The sequence below is a fragment of the Acyrthosiphon pisum genome, chromosome A3 (genome assembly GCF_005508785.2).
Source record: "Acyrthosiphon pisum isolate AL4f chromosome A3, pea_aphid_22Mar2018_4r6ur, whole genome shotgun sequence".
Lineage (NCBI taxonomy): Eukaryota > Metazoa > Arthropoda > Insecta > Hemiptera > Aphididae > Acyrthosiphon > Acyrthosiphon pisum.
The window spans coordinates 38,439,048-38,461,563 of NC_042496.1; the positions used below are offsets into that span (position 1 = coordinate 38,439,048).

The following is a 22,516-nucleotide window of genomic DNA, read 5'->3' on the forward strand; positions in this document are numbered from 1 at the left end:
CTATACACTTCTTCCTATTTCTTAATGGACCCGTCTGCTGCTGCTGCACTCGACACGACGACGACGACACTGCACGATAGACGACGATGATTTTGCAACTTTTCGTCTCTCGAAAAACGCCTCTTGTTTAGGCCTCCCCGCTGCCCCCGCTCAAGCGTCGTCCTAGCCGGACGAGGGTAGGTTCAACACAATGCGCTCTTACGTGGCCGCGCACTGGCGGCTACCGTGTGCCACGTAGTACTCTCCTTAGTACCTAAACAGGAAGTCATGTGGTCTCGTTTTTCTTTTCCCGCGGTTCGCCTTACATAAAAGGTACGAGTTAAATAATATTGTATATTATTATTATACGTGTTATTATGTAGGTATGTATATGTGTGTATTTCGGTTCGCTGGTTTTCGATAACGACCTCGACACTGCAGTATCTGGTACCTACAATCGTACACATGTACATTGTATAACATATACATTATACCTATATTAATTAAAATATATGTTATATGTACACTATGGGTAGGCGACCGCGGGAAATATAGTACCTAGTAGACTTGTTACATTATCTGATCGTCGGTGGCGCACGGAATGTCGTTCTCCAGTAAAATATAATTCGGATAGGACGTACTATAATATTATACAATACATATACGACCCTTCGGCCGTCACGGACACTGACTAGGAACCCTGAGTCGCAGCAGTATATCCTTTACTTCCGTCCGCGATATTAGTGGCATCAAGACGTCCGGTTAGGTTAGGTTCCGGAAATGTAATCGATTATCAACACTACAGGTGTACACAATACACACGAATAAAAGTATATACGACCGTATTCGCGGTCACGGTAAGCGCAGCTCTGTGATCGCGGTAAAATTTAATAAACCCGAAAGCCCCGCCGACAACCCCTGCACGGTGACGATATCGTATTAGGTAAATTTTTTTTCTTGCCGTTTGCTCCGTTTCAAACCGATGATGTTTGAAAATTATATCCACGCCGTACCACGGCTGTATCGTAAATCGCCGGCCACTCAGGTCAGACTAGATTTCCGCACCGTCGATCCCTGCATGTTATTATATTATAATATACGATCGGCAGACGCGTATTATATGGATAGGTACATAATATATACAATATACCTATATAGTACGCTTTCCATAATGCACCATCTATATGACATATTTGCCGTGATCGGGTTACTCGTGGTTCGAATTTTTTTCTCCTTTGATCGCCGCTTATCCGTATCGCGGACTATAGTTGTAGTGAGTAGGTACGTTGCGGTTATGTGCAACGTGCAACAGCAGTAATAACGGTTATATAGTAGATGCGCGTTGTATAACATACATCGTAGGTAGGTACATAATAAAATATTATTTATTATTATTATTGTTATTGATATCGGCGCTATTACAGCGTATGGGACCGAAGGACATGATATTATAGTTGCACACTGCAGAACATATACGTGTACATACGGTATATATATGACCGATATAATATACCTCATAAATACCGAAGAAACGGTCGTGTGCTGGTCATCAGCTGCCCTCCCGGCCACGAGCGAAACACAACCTTGGTCTGCACCCGAATATAATATACGACGGAGATACGTGACGTCGATAAGTCGCGATACGGTCCGGATAACATCGTACGAGTATATACGTGTGTGTGCATAGTTCCCACGGCGGATAACTACCATGGTCGCCGACGGGTGGTTGCGGCGCGGTATAGACCTGTTGCGGCGGGAGAAGAAACGCCACCGCTGCACCGGTGCGGTGCGGTGCACACGCGGGGCGATCATATTTTTATAGCTGCGATTAAGGTGCGCGCACGCCTCACGACCGTCCGTCGCTCTGACCGCGCGCGGCATCGCGTAAGACGTGCACCGTAACACGTCGCGACAATCGATTTTCGCGGAAAGCGCGTTACGACATAATAATAATAATAATTTATCGATCGCGATTCTGACTGCCCTCGGTGTAGATAATATATTTTTTATTTTATTATAGTGGTTTTTTTTTGGTATGCTCACCCCACGCCGTTTTCACGCTTCATCGATAACCCTGATTTTCGGAAAACATATTTCCAAGTACCTATACTTGTTACTTTATTGGTTATAGTTGTTGTGCAATTCGAAAACTTGCTTATAGCTGTTCTGTGCGACCGAGTGACGGCACGAAAATACAAAATATCTATTCAAATTCCTTTTCCAAGTGAATCATTAAAGGAGGTTTTTGGTTTGTCTAAAGTATTGAGCCCCGCGTGACTTGCCGGAGTCGAAATTTGAACGGACGAACATTTCGGGGCTTCTACAGAATTATTCTACTCCACATGCAGTTATCGACCTAACCTGTTGTATACATACAACCACAAATCAAGGGAGGGGAGGAGGGGCTGTAATAATTTACTATCGCGATTTAATACCCTATATCATCGTTGTGGCATTCAAATGATCGCGATGTCCTTCGACGGTTCTCATTTTCCCCGCGCGTACCCGCCAGCGCAATCGATACGGCGATTTCAATAATAATATCATAATAATAAAATTATCACCGTTTGCGTCGATTGCAAATAATACATCGTCGTGTCGTCGTTATTATTGTTGACGCGGAGTCGTGTGGCGTAGTGCCGTTCGCATTATATTTTATCACCGTGAGTTGCGTGTCCAAGAAGCATTTATATATTATATAATATATTGCGTACAATAATAATATAATGCACCGGCTCCGTCGACACATCAGCTGCCGCCGTCGCCTCCGAGTCCTATGTGTTTTTTTTCCTCGTTCATACTATATAATATTATTGTAACGCGATTATACAATAATAATTTATGGACCGCGCGGTCGGAATTTGCGGAGTCCTATGGTAACCATTACCGCGGTATAATAACCATACACATACCTATCGATGAAACGTTGAGCTTTTGATTGTCAAGCTGCAGGTAGGTACTTTGTTTGACGCGTGCGATATCATACAAACGTACCGTTTGATTATCAACGGTTCTCGATCGACCCGTTGATGAGATGTCCCGGAGACAGGGTTAAGATTATAAGCACTACGCGCTAACGTATTTTATGAAAAAAAATGTTGTTAAACGATTTTTTTTAATATTTTGATTTTATATTTATATGTATTAATCATAATATATATGTTTTTAAAATTAATTCTATAATAGTTATTAGTTTTCTTATTGATATTGCTGTTATGAACGATTTTTAATGCCTATGCCCTCCCGTGAGGCGTGTGTACCTATTAGAGGTGGACGGTGGTGGAAATTTGTTTGATGAAATTGTTATGATTTAATATTATTTAATTTGATTGGTATTCGTTTTAATTCGCATTTTCTTTTTAGGCAGGTACACACTGAGCGGTCAGTTAGGTGTATATTTTTATTGTCTGGGAAAGTATGTTTCTGAAATTCATACTTTCGCTATTCCTATTTGAACGAGTACTTATACGCCTATATGGTTGGTAATAAAAAATAATTGAACAAAGTTGTGAATATTTTTGATTGAGACCATTAGTAAACAACCGAAGATAATATAATATGTGGACTGTGGAGTGTTATATTATTATTTTGATAATTTTCCTGTTTAATAGAAGTGATGATAGGCGATAGCTCCGACCACAAATTATCTTTTCAACGTTCCTGTGCTTGTTCTATTTTAACGCAATATAATATTACGATGATTAAACGAGTTGGGAGGTACGTGCAGATATTTGTATCGATGAATGTATACGTCATAGTACAACACTTTATATTGTAACTGTAACGACTGGGCCCCAGTTGTAAGCCTACCTACAGTACTTACTTATATTTAGTCCGCTATTGAGTAACTACTACACGGGATGAATGTATTACGGGATGAATAATAACTGAATATATTATTTAGAGTTTATGGAATAAAGTTAGTTAATTATTTTCATCAGTAAAGGTAGAACAAATTACCATTAGGGTAGTAGAAGTCTAGAGAAATATATATATAGTAGAGGGTATACAGGGGTGCCTGTTTTTTCTCATCATAGTTATTTTATAGATCTTCATCAAATCCAAGCATTGTATAAAAATAAAATAAGCTAACAAATTTTCCACTAGGTGATCCACCGCGTATAGAACCATAAACGTGATGCTGTCGTTACCTATATAATATTACATCGATATATCATACCTATACCAACTACAATTTCAGGAAAATAATCACACATCAGGTGATCTCTAATGATACATATAGGTACCTACAATGTATATACTACCTATTATACACATGAAGAGAATCGCAACCGATCCCGCGATGAGTGTTGCAGCAACTATATTATAATATACGTCCTATCACCGTCAACCGGTTAGACGAGATGAATTTTGGTTCCAAATTTAAACTATATAACCAAATGCACATACTACTATATTAATAATATATATCTAATATTTAATAATATAAAGGTTCGGGTCACGTCGGAAACCACTTTTTCCTTCGTGTTTACGACAAAATTGATCGAAATATTAAAAACCATTCTGGTTTATTATACTAATATGTATACTATGTTTTTTTTAAATTGCGAGCACATAATAATAATAATAAAAAAAGAAAAAAACACGAAATTAAACCACCAGTATCCGGACACCATCTCCACGCGCGGAGACCCAGCCACAAATAAGTAGCTCGGTGTTACGTGTTCCACATGATTTTAATTTTAATTCCGTGTATAATAATTATTTGAGTTTGAAAAAAAAATCTGTACACACTATAACCAATCCACCGCGCGCAGAGATAATAATAATCTGTATGCCCCACAGACTGGTTCAGACGTATTATTAAAGACCCATAATCTTGCGTGAGTCTTGGAACATTAAAAACGTCGTATATATATATAATGTACAGCACACACACACACACGACTGACCGAAGCGGTGTGGATCCTGTCTTTAGCCCTCTCTTGTATTACAGTCACGACGGTTTAGTTGTTAACTGGCCGACGGTTTATGGGTATGTTAATATTATTATTAATAATACGATTATTATTATACATGTACACGACGAGACTCTTAAACGTAATAGTGTAACTCGACTCCATAGGTACCGTGAGCCACCGTTCGAATATAATGATTGATTATCGCATTTTTATCAATATTTTCATTCGCGTTATAGTAACAGGTATATATAATAATATAGAAAAATATATAATATTATGTAAAAAAAAAATAATGATAATATAATAATTACCTACATTGTAATTTACGTGTTTAAAATGTGTACGTATATATATATACACACGTCGCGTTTCGTATACATTCATTTATTCGGAAGCATATTTTATAATATTATAGGTATAGTGTTAAAAATGTAAAATAAAGACTAAATACAATACCTATAATATATTTATACGATATTTTGATTAAAACTTTATCGAAATCTAGTGTTTAAACCAGGGACTGGAACCTTTTGAATTTATCGGTATCGGTTCCAGTACTGGTTCTACAAAAATAAAATAACGATTTCGGTTCGGTTCTGGTTCTTTTATGAAAAAAAATAAAGGTACCGGTTCCAGATGATTTCGGTACCAAAAAGTATAATAATTTCAAATAGTCATCCAGAGTGTGGGTATAATTGAGGTTAGGTTAGGTTAATTGAGGTATGAGAAATATTAGAAAACTCATAATATAGCATAGATACATAGGTTATATACAAAACCGTAGTAATACCTTTAAATATGATAAATAAAATTATTTTATTTTTGAACCTTAAAGTACCTTTTTAATTTAAAAATTCCGGTTCGGTTCCGGTACTTTATTATATTAAAATAAAGGTTTCGGTTTCGGTTCCGGTTCTTAATATTTTAAAGGTTCCGGTTCCAGAACCGGTTCTTTTAGGTTCGGTTCCAGTCCCTGGTTTAAACATTGAGAATTTTGTTTATCATTGGATTTGTATAACAATATGTGCCTATACAATTTATAATGTTCGATTTGTTAATCGAAAATGCATATTTGGTGGTGGAGAAGAGAAAATTGTTATCGATCACAGTTAAAAGCCAAGTTAAAATAAAACATTCACTGGAAATATAATGACTAAAATATGCTATAATAAGTAATAACCGATTTTAATAGGTGTGTAATATTTGGAGAAAAAAAATCTGTCGTGAACAATTTCGTGTGTTGGATCGTATAGAAGACGTCATTATAATAAGAGGTCAACGGTCTGGTTTTATTGGCCTTCTATAATAGTGACCGAACTGGGTAATTTATGCTCTACTGCAGACTATATATACTTATAATATGCATTTAATATTAGGTACTATTGAATATCATGCGTACTTATATATATCGTTAAGCGAACGGCGAAAAAAAAAAGTCGTATTTCGACGGACAATTTGTTTTACTATTTTTTCCCGCCGCGGATTCCACATATAATATAATATAATATAATGACGTGGATGGAATATAAAAAAAAAAAATGTTTTTTTATTCAAAAGTAGGAATTATATTATAGGCTTACCTTGATGTGAGTCATTCGGTGGTAGTAGAGATTAGAACTGGCAGTGAACCGTTTTCCGCAGACGCCACACTGGTGCGGTTTTTCGCCGCTGTGGATTCGCCGGTGAGTGTTCAACGAGCTGGACGTCGAGAAACCCTTGTTGCACACTGCGCACACGTGCGGCTTTTCACCTGCGTGAGAAAACGTATGCGTATAAAATTATACAGTTATAGGAAACGATTTTTCACGCCATACGCGGGTATGATAATAATATTATTATAATATAATATACGGGTGTTATATCGGCGCGCGGATGTCGGTCAACAGGATCCGCGCGACCGTAGATTTTGATCCGGACCGTGGGAATCGAATACGAGAGACGATCATGATGGATATATAATAATAATAATAATAATAAAAAAAAATTAAAATATGGAGAAGAAAAACATCGCCGTCATCCGGTCTCGGGAAACGATGACCTAGCGGAGAGCCAGTGCGAGCGTATATTATCGTAATCGCCGATGTTTATGGACCAGTCTCGTACATATTATACCTACCTATGTATGACGCGAAGTCGCTGTTGCGGTGAGCTTTCTGCAGCAGCTTTTTTTTTTTATTATTATTATTTCAATCGAACGTGAAATTATCTACATTATCTACATTTTATTATACTATGTACGCGTTGTGTAAGTTTTATTACACTAAATGCACATCAATAATATAATATATGCATATAAAACCGCCGCATTTTATGGAAATATAATATTATTATGTGCAGTATACACGTTAATGTTATATTATACAAGTTTATATTGTCGTCGGCAAAGTACGAACGCCATGGTTCCCCGCTGCACCGGTAAAATATACATATAATCAAACGGTATAGTATTATGTGAGTCTTATATGATAATATAATATGTAAAATGTACCCACTGTCTGATGCGTGTTTGTCAATCACCTCTAAAACGTCACGAAAACAATCATTTTGCGGCCAGTTCAAACAGATTGTAATATTAAAGAATATTATATGGGAAAAGGTCACGAAAAATTGTGTCCGGCACGATTTATAATATAACGTTTATGTGCGTGTTTAATGTTATACGAAAGTTTAGTAAATATGAAGGTGTTAGAATTAGAAGGGGTCCGTGCAAGAACCAGACCGCTCCATTTCTATCAATTGTTCAGGACGAGGAAAAGAAATGTTATCTCATTTACCACCATTGACGGGAAATAATTCATTTTGTAACTTCTTTGGGAATCGATTTTTCTGATTTTGATTCCAAAATATAGATATTTCTTCCATGAATAATATTCCACGAAAAACTGATTTTTGATAAAAACGGAGCTGTCTGGTTCTTGCAAGGACCTCTTATATTATTATTTATTGTTATATATTTCGGAGTCGCAACGGCTGACATTCCGGAACGCCGCCGCGTGAAAACGAAAACCGTGCGAATATATACCTAGGTATATAAAGTAGATGTTACGAAATCGCAAAATGTTGTCGAGTAAATTAGTGTTACCGTCACTGCGGTACATCATGTAATGGTTTCTACCATAAACGTACCTGTGTGGGTTCGCATGTGTCTCTTGAGCAACGACGGTCGGTCGAAAGCTTTGCGGCACACCTCGCACGGCAGCAGGGTGCGCTCGCCGCGGAAAGGTCTCGGTTTCACCGGAGTCGTGTTGCACACGATCATGTTGACGTTGTGGTCCAGCGAAGCCGTGTCGCCGGACAAGGAGTTGGCGGAAGACGATTCGCCGGACAACGATTTGCGTTCGTCCGTGTCCAGTCCGCTGGGCGGGGAAGACGCCGACGACGCGGAGGACGTGCCGTACGCTCGGGACAGTAGCGACATGGATAGGTCCAAAGGTGAGTCTGGAAAAAAAAATCCAACGGCATAATATTATTATTTGCATTAATTATAATCATCCGTTGATATATTAAAATATGACATAGTAAACTATATATTGTACCCAATTCGTGAGGCAACAAAAATATAGTGATATGGTTTTTTATTTTATCCGTTTTCGATTATTTAGACTAGTCGTAAAACTGCACAATAATGTAGTTTTAGCATGACGGTAGAATATTTTGTTAACACAAGGGTGAACACTAAATTTTTAGGACCGAGTATACGCATTATCTATATACATAATATAGTATATTATAAGAAAGCGCATACATTTAAATGTGGTTTTTGCTCTCTCCCGTTGTAAGATTATCCGTAAAAAGAGACTTTGTGCTTGAATACATTTAGATTAGATTCGACACGCGTCGTTATTAAAATATATATTATTATTATTATAGAGGTACCTAGCGTTAAAGGTAGGTATACCTACATTGTGATTACGGCGACGTGAATATTATTATAAACCGCGGTCGATTATTATTATTATTATCCGTGCGGACCCGAGAAAAAGCCACCGTGGTCTCGTCGTCCGCCGTTATAGTTCCAATTAAAACGATAATCTCGCCAAGTCGATCGTCTATGCTGCTGCTGCTGCTTATTATTATTATTACTCTATAGTCTATATACTCTATACATATATTATATTATGTAGGCAAGTACGTAGTACGGGAGTCAATTTATATTCGGATTTGGATGGAAACGGTTCGTGTCGCGTCCCGTACGCGCATAGATACGCGATTCGATATACGCGCTTTCACGTCGTCGATAATATGTCGGCCTGTGGAGTATATTTTTTCAACGTCTAGGCGGATGGTTAGTAAGTTTTCCGCGACAAAACCAGGCCAGATGCGATTCGGAAGACAATATTAATTGTCCGATTATTTCCGTTTTGAATAGGCGAGTACTTTATTCTGTCTATTACTATACAGTCATAGTATAGAACGGCGCAAGACAACCGTCTTCTCGTCGACGATCGTAGTGCAAATACATATATTATTTTAAAGAAGAGGTATCAACGGTCTATATCAAATCGTCTGCTGCTTCCGAAAACTGTATTTATACTGCTGCGATAACGGATAACTGTCCGGTGTCCATCACGAGTCGCGATACGTGTCCGTCGAATTAATGACATTTCCAGTCCACTTCCCACAGTACGAACCTTCGTACGCACTGGGGCCGACATTCACCATAGATCTGCAGCAGTGGTCCAAGAGACGGACGCACGACCCATCGTCGAACAATGCGTTTGCGGTGGCGACAGACGTGTAAACTAATTTCGGTTCTACATATTAAATCTCTAACTATAAAGCAATTGTCATATAAAACGCAGACGGCCGCGGGTTATTATAGAAGCCTTTCAATAACTATAGTAATATTAAGTGGGTAACTATATGACGTCGTGACGATAAAACGTATATTATTATTGTATTATACAATAACGACACAGTGTCATAATTATTGTCGTACAACCCTCACTCATAGCCATACGCGCGTCGTACTATCCGTGAGTATTTGCTATAATACAGCGACTATATTATTAACTGTTGTATAATATTTCATTTTTCGCGTTATATTATATCGTTTTCGAATCGCGTGGAAAACGCATGTAATAAAGCAGCGGAGCACCCGTAAAAAACAAAGAAAAAAACCCGTTCACCTAAATATACCTAGATACGTAGATTATATACCTACTATAACACTAATATTATAATCCCATCATAGGCGTGCGTAGACTCCATGGTTCGTTGGTAGTGGTGTTGGTGATGACTGGTGGACGGTGCATTCCTTCCACGCAATCTTTTACCAAAACCTCCCAACAACCAAAACAATTTTTTCATGTTTTTTTTTCTATTTTAAAGACCGACGAATAAAAAATAACAATAATATTATCTTGTTCTCTCAAAGCCCATGATAAGAAAAAAAAGATTTTCGTAAATCGTCAATTTATTTTCAGGATTTTAAACGGTAGCGGCAATTATAATAATACCCATAAGTGATTCGTCGATTTTCCGAGATAGAATATTGCACGCTTATGCATCCCATATATATTATACTATATACGTATCTAATAATATATATGTAGATACACGCGGTTTTTCTCCGTCTCGGTCTCGCGTGACGACCGATAATATACCTATATGCGTTCATATACCTACATGCACACACACACACACGCATATATATACATATACACATATATATACGTATATATAGGTACCTATATATACGTACATATACACAAGTACAGATCGGAGAGACGGACGCAAATCAAGTCCGTGTCACCGTCTCGGAGAAACGCTCGGGCCGGGGGATGAGAAGAGCCGAGGACAATACCCGCGCCCGACGACGATCGGGCGGCGGCGGCCAAACAATAGAAGGACGTGCCGCTACCGTTTGGAAGTGACTACCGCCTCGGCCACGGGGTATAGGTACGTTAGGTACGCAAGTACGCGTATATAGGTATAATGTGTATACATATGTATATATGTGTGTGTGTATGTATGTATGTATAATAGTGTCTACTGCACGTATATACAATAATAATAATAATATAATACTCGCGCGTATATATTGTCGCCGCCGCCGCACAATCACCAATAACCAGAACAATGGACAAACCGTACGCATTATTATACAACGATATTGGTCTTTGGACGTGTACGCGTATCTATGTGTTCGAGTGTGAGCGTATATGCAGTGTGCTCGTATCGAAAGCGTATTCCGTCTCCGTTTTTTCCTACTAGGTTTATATTATTATATTATATTATGCTCTCACGGTGCACACGCGTATATCATGCGGGATTCCCGGCGTCGTTTTCATTTCCATTTTTCGTTTTCACTCCGTCCCATGATAGCAGTCCCTCGTAAGGTTTTACGTGCGCCGGAGTTACGATAATATTATGTAATAATTAAATTTCGGAGGTCTAGAGCGCGGAACGCTGGACACGCCGCAGCCGCGGCGAGTTGGAAATTCGACGCAGTGGCTCATCGTTATTGTCGTGGTATACCATTTTTATACCGTCTATATGGTTCTATCGGATTTTATGTACCCGCTAGTGTGTATATTATATCTACACATTGTACAAGTACGACGCATTATGATTACGAAAAACCAACGCGTTTGGTATATTGTGCGCGCATATTCCTACGGTTGGCACCATCCGGTGTAGTTTATATAATACATATAATTATTAGTATGGGTATATTGTAATAGTAATATAATATAATATTATGTATCGAGCCGGTAAACGCATTATTATATATAGGTACGCTGCAGCAATAACGTTGTAGTGTCGCATTTTTTTTTATTCACACGCCGCTCGAGGCCGTTTTACGCGGTATTAATTCAAGTAGCCGTAAACAGGACGACGTACGTATCATTGTAATATTATAATATAACATATTGTATGGTATACCGTCGTATAAGGCTAGGGACAAGGTCACTTCGCGTCAATCTACTCAGCTGGGCCCACGCCGGCCGCCTCGAAGACGTCCCCCAGCAGCGACCTCGGTCGTTGGAAACAATAGTTATATAATATTATGAATGTCTCATCTCATTACGCGGAATCGCCGGGATTATTCCATGTAATATATTACGATGTGATCAACCAAAATAAAAATTGAATGGAAAATCGAGGGTTGAAACCTTCGGTGGGACCATCCGCGTTCAGTTTTAATATCATGCACTGCACACGTATTCGCGGTGATAGAATGATGATGATTCCTCTAAAGGATTAAATCAAACAAATATGTAAATAAAATAATTTAAAATAAAATAATAGTGTACGTTATAACAACAGGGGTATGTGCAGGCAACTACAAAAATGGGTACGTCGACCGAATTAAAATATTCTATACAAAAAATTAAACGGTGTAACCTTTTTCGAACGTGGATAACAATCATAATAATATATTATGTTAATGTCATTGAGACGTTGACGATATAAATAGGAAAAAAGAAAGCGGAGGAATAGTACCAATAATTTAATGCGGACATCAAATTAATAAAGAGGTTAGAATAGTACCTATATATAGATAGGCAACCTAAGTATAACCTAAAAAAACAATAAAAAGAATAATCAATTACAGCTAACATATTATATATTATGATAGTGGACAGAACCAAATAATTATAGACTTGATTCGATTTCCATTTATGTCTGCTCTAGAAAGACGTGTGTGCAAAGGAATCAATAATAGTAAATAATATACATAGTAACAGAGGAATATATAATATTACGATTTTGACGACCGAAACGTTAATTATTATTGAGGCTCGTTTTAACTTTTAAATCATCATAGATATACGATTTTCGTTCGATAGGAAAAAAAATCGCTTAAAATACCGTGGGTAAAATGAAACGAGTAAAATAATAAATGCTGCACGTTTGTTAATTATTATCATCAGCTGCAGTATATGGACACACGTAATTAACGAAATCGTTTCGTAATGTCGTGAGCGCGTATCATCGCCACGTACTATTATATAGGTAAGATATGGAGGCGTATGCATAATATGCGTTTATTATAACGCGTATCTATTATAATATCGCGTCGAATAATGTGATATATATTATGGCAAGTAGGTACATTCTAATATTATTATTATGTTATAGGCTATCTAAAAACGGTTTCGTATAATATAATATCGACGATCGCCAAATGCGATTCGCCTCGGCTGTAAAATACATTACCATTATTTCGTGTGTTTGTCGACGTACCTATAATATAATAATAGCTACCTATATATAGTATTTCACAACATCTCACATCTCGAGTCCGCTATTATAATAATTCTATAATACAGTCTGTCGGCCGTTTTTCCGCCAGTCTCGCGGACACGAGCATGAACCCCTTCCCCCCACACACCACCGATCACCAAACGTAATTAGCCGGTCGAACTGTTCGGGAGCCAACGTCGACGTGGTGAGTGGATGTGGCGAGTGAGGGGTGGGTGTTGGGAGGGAAATCGTAATGCATTGTTGATGCGGACGACGTGGCTCGTGCGTGCCTAATGTACATATAGTACGCTTGTTAGATTCGGCCCCGCGAGAGGAGAGATAAATGGGGGAAAAAAAAAAATAGGTGCACACGTATAGCGCACACGGTCGGAGGCGCACACACCACGACTCTTGTTTACAATAGTCGATATACTACCGCGGTCGCACTGTATAATATGTGTTCGTGTGTAATATATGAGTATAATATATTATTACAATATATAATATACAGAATGGGCCCATTATACAGAGTGCACCGAGCGGAGACCGAGATGACTGAGGAGGAATAGAGGAGAATGAATGAGCTGCAGCAGGAGATTAACCCGCGAGTCCCTAGCGGCGGCGGCGGAGGCTGGGACGAGGAGAGCGGTGCCACCGATTTCGTGTCGAGATTTAAAGAGATTGACGAAACGAGGTGTTATCCCGAGACAATGGCCCGGGCCGACGAAGTGTGCCCCGCGCGTTTGTGGGTCATTATTGCAGACGTCACGTTTTGAAATTATTGAAAGGAGGAGAGCCCGGCTCCTGCCCATTGCAGCAGCAGTGACTTTTCGGACGGGACCGTTCTTCTTTTGTACGGCCAACCCGATTCCTTTCAGCGGGACAAAAAAAACACTCTGTCGGACCGACACGTCGCGGACGTCCGCGCATATAGATCTCGCGCGTGCGTTTCTCCGGTTGTTTTTTCACTCCACCTCGCCGCCGTCCGCGTATATTATATTATTATTATTATTATTATTATTATGTTGAGCGTATAATAATAATAATATTATTATTATTGTTGCGTACAGTATTCACGTGTGTACTCGATTCACGACGACCGTCACTATAGCTGCCCGCCGTACGCAGTCGGCCGGTCTCTATCGGGACACAGGAAGCTGCCGCTGCAGAATGTAAAAAGTCTTATTTTTTTCCTTTCGCGCTCATATCACTAAATTGTCACGTTCGAATAACAATATGTAGTGACCTAACATCATATTATATTATCGGACTGACTCCACTCGTGACTTCCCGACAACGGAAATTAAGTGGTTAGCAACGCACTCATTTTCGATTTTATTAGTTTCTTAAAGATGTTGCGTACAGTTATTAAACGTCCGCTGCTGTTTTGCATCAAAATTTACATATTTTACATTATTATTAAGTATTATATTAGGTTAATCGGTGTACAGTGGCGACGATAAAATATTACTGGTAAATGCGACTATAGTGAGATCGCTGGCGTCCGGATATAGTATTCTGCAGCACTGGTATAATACGAGGTGAAACGTTTCTATAAGATAATTACTATATTGGAAACGGGTGAAAAAAATAATCTATATTATAATGATTACTTGAAGAACTGTCATTTCTTAAGAGTTCTGAGATTTTAATTGGACCGACACGTCCGACGCGCGTAACCGCGTACACATATAAACGCAGTAAATACACATATAGCTATATATGATATATATATATGGGTATAATAATATAGGTGTAAATATATATTACATATTATATATAAATCCTGGATCCACAGATATATATATAATATATATACAATAAATAATATTATTAACCATATATTATATTATGTGTGTATTGGTGTCTACATGACTTTCTACCTAGAACGGATAATCGCGCAGCAGGTGGTGTGTATGTACTATCGACAGCTCGAAATAATATTATATCGGAATCGTATAAATTACACCGCCGACGATTTGTATGTCATTATACTATTATTATTATTAATGTTATACGAATATGACGAAGCGTGCCTCGTTCTACATGCAACGACTGCTATAATAGGACGTGGTGTGGTGAGGAGATGAGTCTATATACGCTGAAAGACACTGTAACGACGAGCGCTGCAGTTTTCGATGGAAAAATTAAATCGTAACCAGGTCGCGCGTAACACGGTAAGCGTAAAGCCTCCGACCGGCTATTATAATATTATTATATTGTATGCATCGGTTCAGGTATCGATAAATCACGCTGTAGATCGACGATCGTCCCGCCGGCGTGTATAACGTATATATGGGTAGGACGACGTCCGGTCTCGGCTTGCGGGTGGTGGGTGGTGGGTACGGTGATCGCTGAGGAGGTGCAGGACGTCGGGTGTAATGGCGCGGACGACGACGACCATTGTGGCGGACGACTGCAGCGACGAGCAACGACGAGACAATTGCATTTAATGTACGAATAAAATGCAAAAATGCATCGCGTGCATCAATCGGACCGCTTGGTTATAATGGCGGAGTCGTGTCACCGGACGGAATGCACCGAATTGTCGGCCCCGTCGCCGCCGCGTCACCTTGGCGATATTATATATATTGTGGCGGCCGCCAAGAGATAAATATGGCATTCCGGCGGGGGCCCCCTCGGGTCTCAAAGGCGCCGACGATCCCATTGTTTTCCGCCGCCGCCGGTGTTCGTTTATTCGTCTATATGTGCGCACATGATATATATAAAACTATGCGTATCTCTGTTATATAAGTAGATAGGTAGGTACCTAACTATAATGCGCATTTATATATGTGTATCGCGATCCCGATGTAATTATTGTCGTAGTCGTAGTCGTCGTCGCCGCCGCCGTTCACGCATATACATATAATATATATTATCATAATAATACTTCCGACCGGCTTCTGTTTGTCCGAGCGCGCGCGCGCGCGCGTAAAACCACCGACGGGCGCGATCCACCGGGCAAAGGACCGCCGTGGTTCAATTAGTCGGCCATTTGCATATATATTACATTACTATTATTACGTATATTGTAGGTACGCATATTATATACCGACTTCAATTACTGCGGTAATCGCAGGTCGCCAGTTCCCGCCGCCGCCATAAGAGCTGCACTCGCACTCGGCCGACGTAGTTTTTTTATACATTTTTTTACCTAGATCGGTCTGACGCCGGACCGAGATCGTTTCGAGTGCACATGCGTGTGTGCGGACGACGTCAAATCCGAAAATCGAATATATACCCGCCACGATGATATCATGCGATCGGATCTCCACGCGCGCGCGCGCTCGGGATCGCCTGCCGACTGTGCAGAGGACCACTGTTTTTATTTATTTTTACGTATACCGATCGATCTGCACGTTATAATAATTATTTCAGGTACCTACGTATAATATAATAGAATATATATATAATATATATCGCGTTATATTATCGATCGCGTGACGCCCCGAGACGGCAGCTGCTGCTCGTTGCTGGTCGTAAAAATTCTAGAAACGTGATAACATCGCTGTACCAGTCGTATTACTGCGCGTAATAGATGTCATTGAAATATCGATAATTTCACATATTATTTTATAGCATAACGATTTAATGTATGTATAATATAATATATTGGAGCTGGTACGTCCTACGTAAAAACGAAGGGGGAGACAGTAACGTAGCCGCGAACGATCGCTGTTTTTGCGGAATAACGACGACGTACGGAAATTGCGAATTATGTCGATATGACATCAAATCGTTCACCCGATCAGGTACTGCAGTGGCGTATTTACGGAACCCACTCATTGTTTTTACGGCATTATAAATAATGATTATACACATTGTAATTCCTGCACAACTTTGTGTTGGGAAAATCATGTGGACAGCCCCTCCCACCTCGTGAAAAATTCCTAAATACGCCACTGATGAGGTGAACAAGCTTGTACTATATAGACGTTTGATTGGAAAATTCAACGCTGTGTACCTAGTATTATCTATGCGTAAGTAAGAAAAATGTCTATATGTAAAAATGTATGAGAAAAACTCGCGGGAAAAACACGATCGATTAAACGTCGCGCAAATACCGCCGTCGGAGGCCTTATCGGAGGGGTAGGAATTCGCGGCGTGGTTTTCGCCGCATTCGCAACGTCTATCTCGTATCGGTATCGACTTGTAGTCGGCGATCGCGGCGAAACTAACAATTATATATACAAGGGCGTTATCGGCGGTCATCGGCATGCGCTTGACCCAGGAGACACGCGTGACGATGTATCGTGTTATCTATATAGAAAGGTACCTATGGCCGAGAATTCAATCTTCGACAGGGACTTCGAAGACGATGGTATAATGATAATGACTGTATGATAATTATAATCTATAGAGAGACTTACCTTCCAGAATTGTGTCCATCGTGCGTCTGTACAGCGTGTTTCTCAAGTAGTGTACGGCGGGCATGAAGAATATCTCTTCCGGTCGCTCGGGCAGGTAGTGCACGATCAACTCCGTGTTGGCGGGTATGTTTTTGATCACTTCGTACATGGGTTCGCCTGTTCGGGAAAAATAAAATAATGATAATGATCGTCGTAAAAAACATCTGCAATAATATGAAACGCGCATGACTACAGTTTTCAGTCTCGTTTCACACACACGCGCGAGCTCGCTCGCGATCCGACCATAAATCCACACACGGTGTTAAATCCCGAACAGGTTCGGCAAGATACCCGAATATAATCGCGTAATCGTCGTGAATAAAAATAAATAATAATAATAAAAACGTATTTCGGTGAAATAAAAACATATACATATATATATATATATATATATCGAACCGGTTGTTGATGTGTGCGTACCTTTTATTTTGGTTCCCAATACGTTGACATGTTGTTCGGAATGGTGCTGCGTGATTTTCAAAAACCGGACCCAATTACAATAACGCACTCGGAGTCTGTTCACCTCGGTCACCTGGTCGTAGCAACCGAATCTGTGCCTTATCTGAAACAATCGAAACGCACACGTATATGGTTATAGGTTCGTGAACGAAATACATATTATAAGAAGCTGGTCCGAACGAATTTATTCGTTGGGATAACGATTACGTATACATGTATATAATATATTTTCTATACTAAGTATGTGCTCCGTACTCGACGAGACCTACCCGCAGCTATTATACACGTTTACATTATATTATATCGAGTTGCAGGTTGGTAACGAAAACCTTTTAAAGGATTCATTAATTTATAAATGAATAAACATTATAAAAGAGCAAAAAAATCGACACTGCTGCAGTAACAAACGACAAAAAAGTTTAATGATAATAATACACAATCGTTTCTGCTACAGGTTGCCGTTTGTATAATGGAAATGCGCATAATAAGCGAGATTTGTTAATGAGTTTCAAATGCATTTTCAATCGTATATTTATAAGACGCCGTCCGACTCTTATCGAAAACTTTGTCGATCGAGTTTATGTATGCCTGCAATAGGTGTACATAAGGTATTATTTGTATTTACACTTGTGAGTGTAGAAATTAATATTGCTTTTGTCCCGCCGTAATTGTATTTCTCGATAAATCTTCCATTAAAATATTATAATATAGGTACGGTGTAAAAACGCGGTACGACGATGACGACGGTGAATTTAATTTCTTTTAGGAAATATTCGCATTCGACGCACTTCAAATTGGCGGCGGTTAGTGTTTTTTTTTAAATTAAAATTTTTTTTTTTTAATTGGCTGACTAATAATTTACAGCGACCGATGAAACTCGATGAAACGATGTATCGTGGTACGTTTGCCAACGGTGTAGTTCACCCCGTGTGCAGTGCGTGTGTGTGGCGAGCGTGCAATTATAACGGACTAGCGACAAATATGCAGTGCGGTGTACTATCGAAGCGACGGGGCGTTGCATGTGTGTACGGGAAGATAAAAAAAAACCTACGATAGGATTTCATGAATATATTTTTCTTGTTTGTCAGTGTTGTTATGTACGTTTGGTTTTTTTATCCCGTCCAAACGGTAATTACAAAACGATTTTAAGCTTGCGCAGCAACTCTGCGGCGGCGGACAAAGTGTGTGTGCGCGCGCGCTAACAATTAATAGCCAATTAATTAACACGTATATTATATATTATGCCGCTTGCGATGATCATTATCTTCTGCGGGGCGAGCTGATAATAAACCGATAATTTATTACGAACCAGAACGTGGCTGATACGCAGTTAAACTTGCGCGATTATCCGGCTGTATAGCTCCTCGGCGAGTGTGCATAAATACATATAGGACGGGTCCGGCAGCAGTTAGGTGCACGCGAATAACACCCAATCACGAAGTTATATCTACATGCGTACAAGTATGATAAGTACAAGTTGAGCATAATAATATTATATCCGAGAGTGCCACCGAATAGCTCTATATATATGGTGGCCGAAGAAGTCTTATAATAATACTGTGAGAACGCACACGGAGAAACCATAAAAAATATAACACGCGGTTAAATCGTAATTAAAACAAAAAAAAAAAAACTAATAAAAACTTAATAAACCACATGAACACGCCACGACAACGACGACGATATCATTCTATAACGTAGCAGCACATTGCACATAGCTTTTGGATAACGCATATAAATATTATAATAACGTTTCATACCGAACAATATTCGATCAGATTACTATGTGTATAATGTAATATTAATATTAGGTTCTCTGCTCGTGCAACCGATAATGTAATATTGAGGCGCGACACACCTAACAATCAACAGCAGCCGACACAAGCCATGTTCGGGAAACAGACACGATGATTGTTATATATTATTTTGAAACAGAATAATATTATTGCCATAATGAGTGTGAATATTACTATTGCGAAAATCCGAGTAAAACCAGAAAATTATTCCAAGTGGTTTTTTTTCATACCACTGCTGTGAATAATATTGCCATGTTGGAACAGGGATACAGCCACAAGTCAAATATTAATTATAACTTTAATATTATTGTATATATTTTCACATTTCCTATAGTTTCACAATCGCCTTTGGAAAAATTCGCAGACTAACGGTTTCAGATAATATCGATATAAGAAACATAAAATGGCTGGTGCGCTAGAGTGGTTTTCTTATGAAAATGGCCGTCCTCTCAAACGTTTAATTTTCAGCGATCGCATCAGTGTCTATACCTATAGTATAAAGAATACAATTTTCTATGAAATTCTTTTTCGATTAATTGGTATCTAAAAATGGTTCAGTTATCTGATCAAAGATTATGAGATTATAATAATATAGTAATATCTCGGTCGTTTAGCCCATTATAGATACATTTTTATGATTTAATTTTAAGATTCTGTGGTGAGTTATCAATATAACATGGTAACCGTAAAGTGGTTAGATAACTCGGATGGCCGTCTATCTGACCAGTGCAAAATTAAAGGGTGCAGAGAGTTTAAGTTTTTCAAGCACGTAGGTACACTAATTTTACAGTATACAATATGTATAGGTACTTATGTATGTTGATCGTATATCTAGGTATTAATTATCATTTATATTTTAAAGATGGAAAAAATATACCTGCCCCAGGGTGCAAATTTACTAAATCCAGCCTTGATTACGATCAGTGTAGAGTCTCACTCGGATTTAGTGATATAATGATTATATTATGTACAATTTCCTTCATTATCCATATGGTTTAGACGCCACGAGTTAAAATTCAAACGAATGCCAAACATTTATATTTAGGCGTATATTCGCTCGGGTTATTATCGTCATCGGTGTAAATAATTTTTACGTCAGCAAAACGTAATCACAAGTAGTAGGATGTTTTCTCGCATCACGATTTACCGCGACTGGGGGCTCGATTGCCATATAGGTATATCGTATATAGGTAAGCGCAAAATATAATATATATAAATAAAAATATATAACAAGTGTCGGCGGAGACCGAGTGGTGGTGCAGGTGACATTACGCGTGCACACAAATCTCTTTCTCCGGTACCTACCTATAATATAATAATAGTTTGACGGGTCAATAGAGATATAAATATTCACGAACCTGCTCCAGGCGGTTATATTGATGTTTGCTCGCCTTATGACCTATCACCGGCCACCCTACACGGCAGGCCGACCGTTTCACCGTTAATAATATTATTATATATTGTGCAGTGTACAGCTATATAGCCGTCCTGATATTATAATATTATATTATATGGCGTTAGTGTTGCTCTGCAGACCGCGTCGCGATCGTCTCAACTGTGTTATAGTGGGTATAGGCGCTAAGCGACTTATAGTAACGAAAAGCCTTTACAGCTATTGCAGAAACTCGACTGACGCAGAATCGACCGCGGCCAGTGTGTGCGTCACGATAGTAGTGAATCGACAATTGCGAGAAAAAATTCTCGGATGTCTGTCATAAGTATATTTAATATTATTATACATATTATTATTATTATTCGCAGTATAGGTACCTACATAGATTCTATGCGGATTGTTGCCCATTAAACCTGTTGTGTGTCCGGACCGTTCGCGTGTTCCGTGTTAATTGGACCAGTGTAACATATTTTTATACATGCATAATGCATATAGGTTCGTACGTATATGTGTTCGCAGAAGTTTGTCATAATTGATATTTACGTATTTATTTAAATTTTTTTCCCGCCCCGATACGCCGAAATGCATGCGCAAATACAACTATTGCATACCTAGGTACCTATGTGTTATGATAATACATTTTTAAATTACACTATATACTTGTTTGCATGACGTTAAATTTGTATATCTCGTACGGTCGATTATCTCGATACGGACGAATTAATTACAAACTTCCCGTACACCATGTAATCGGGCACCCACCTGAGAAAATCGCACAAGTCATCACCCCGCGAATAAAATACCACCATCCACCGCTACTGTTGTAGGTACAGATTTTCACGGATATAATTCACTATATAGCACCTGTTTCACACGTCTATTACGAAAACGAGTCGTCGTACCTACTTATTGGTACCTATATAATATGTTATATATTATTATGTTTAGGCGTAATCCTCATATATGTATATATACAGCTAGCTATTCCGCGCATCGTTCGCGTTTGTGTTGGCCGGTACATAAAAATATATTGTTTTTTGATCGGACGCAACGAGAACGGCGTATTTGCGAAATAATAATAATAATAAAAAATTTTAATAACAGCTGCAGCAGTCTACAACTGTTGTAGTAGGCTGTTGCTGCTGCTGCTGCTGTGGTGTAATATACTGCGCGGCGACGGAGACACGATGTCCCAATTATTGAGAACAATGCAGCGACGAAAGAAAGAAAATAATATATATATAAAGAAAAAAAAATTAAAACACATACGCAAACGCTCACAGTCAACGTGGGTACCTATATACCTATACACATTAATCGTCGTGAGAAACCCACATTGTTCCAAACTTCGGAGTCGATGCT

General features: G+C 38.9%; 1 protein-coding gene across 2 annotated transcripts in view; it reads right to left on the reverse strand.

Annotated features, from left to right (window-relative positions):
• The window catches only part of LOC100169359 (zinc finger protein 235), a 100,375-nt gene that overhangs the window by 48,080 nt on the left and 29,779 nt on the right, over nt 1–22,516 (reverse strand). For both annotated transcript variants that reach the window (XM_001952594.5, XM_008189713.3), the window contains exons 2-5: nt 17,927–18,068; nt 17,468–17,623; nt 8,028–8,339; nt 6,482–6,651 (exon numbers count right to left, since the gene is read on the reverse strand). In XM_001952594.5, the coding sequence (XP_001952629.1) occupies nt 6,482–6,651; nt 8,028–8,339; nt 17,468–17,623; nt 17,927–18,068 (780 nt within the window). The remainder of the gene's footprint in view (nt 1–6,481; nt 6,652–8,027; nt 8,340–17,467; nt 17,624–17,926; nt 18,069–22,516) is intronic.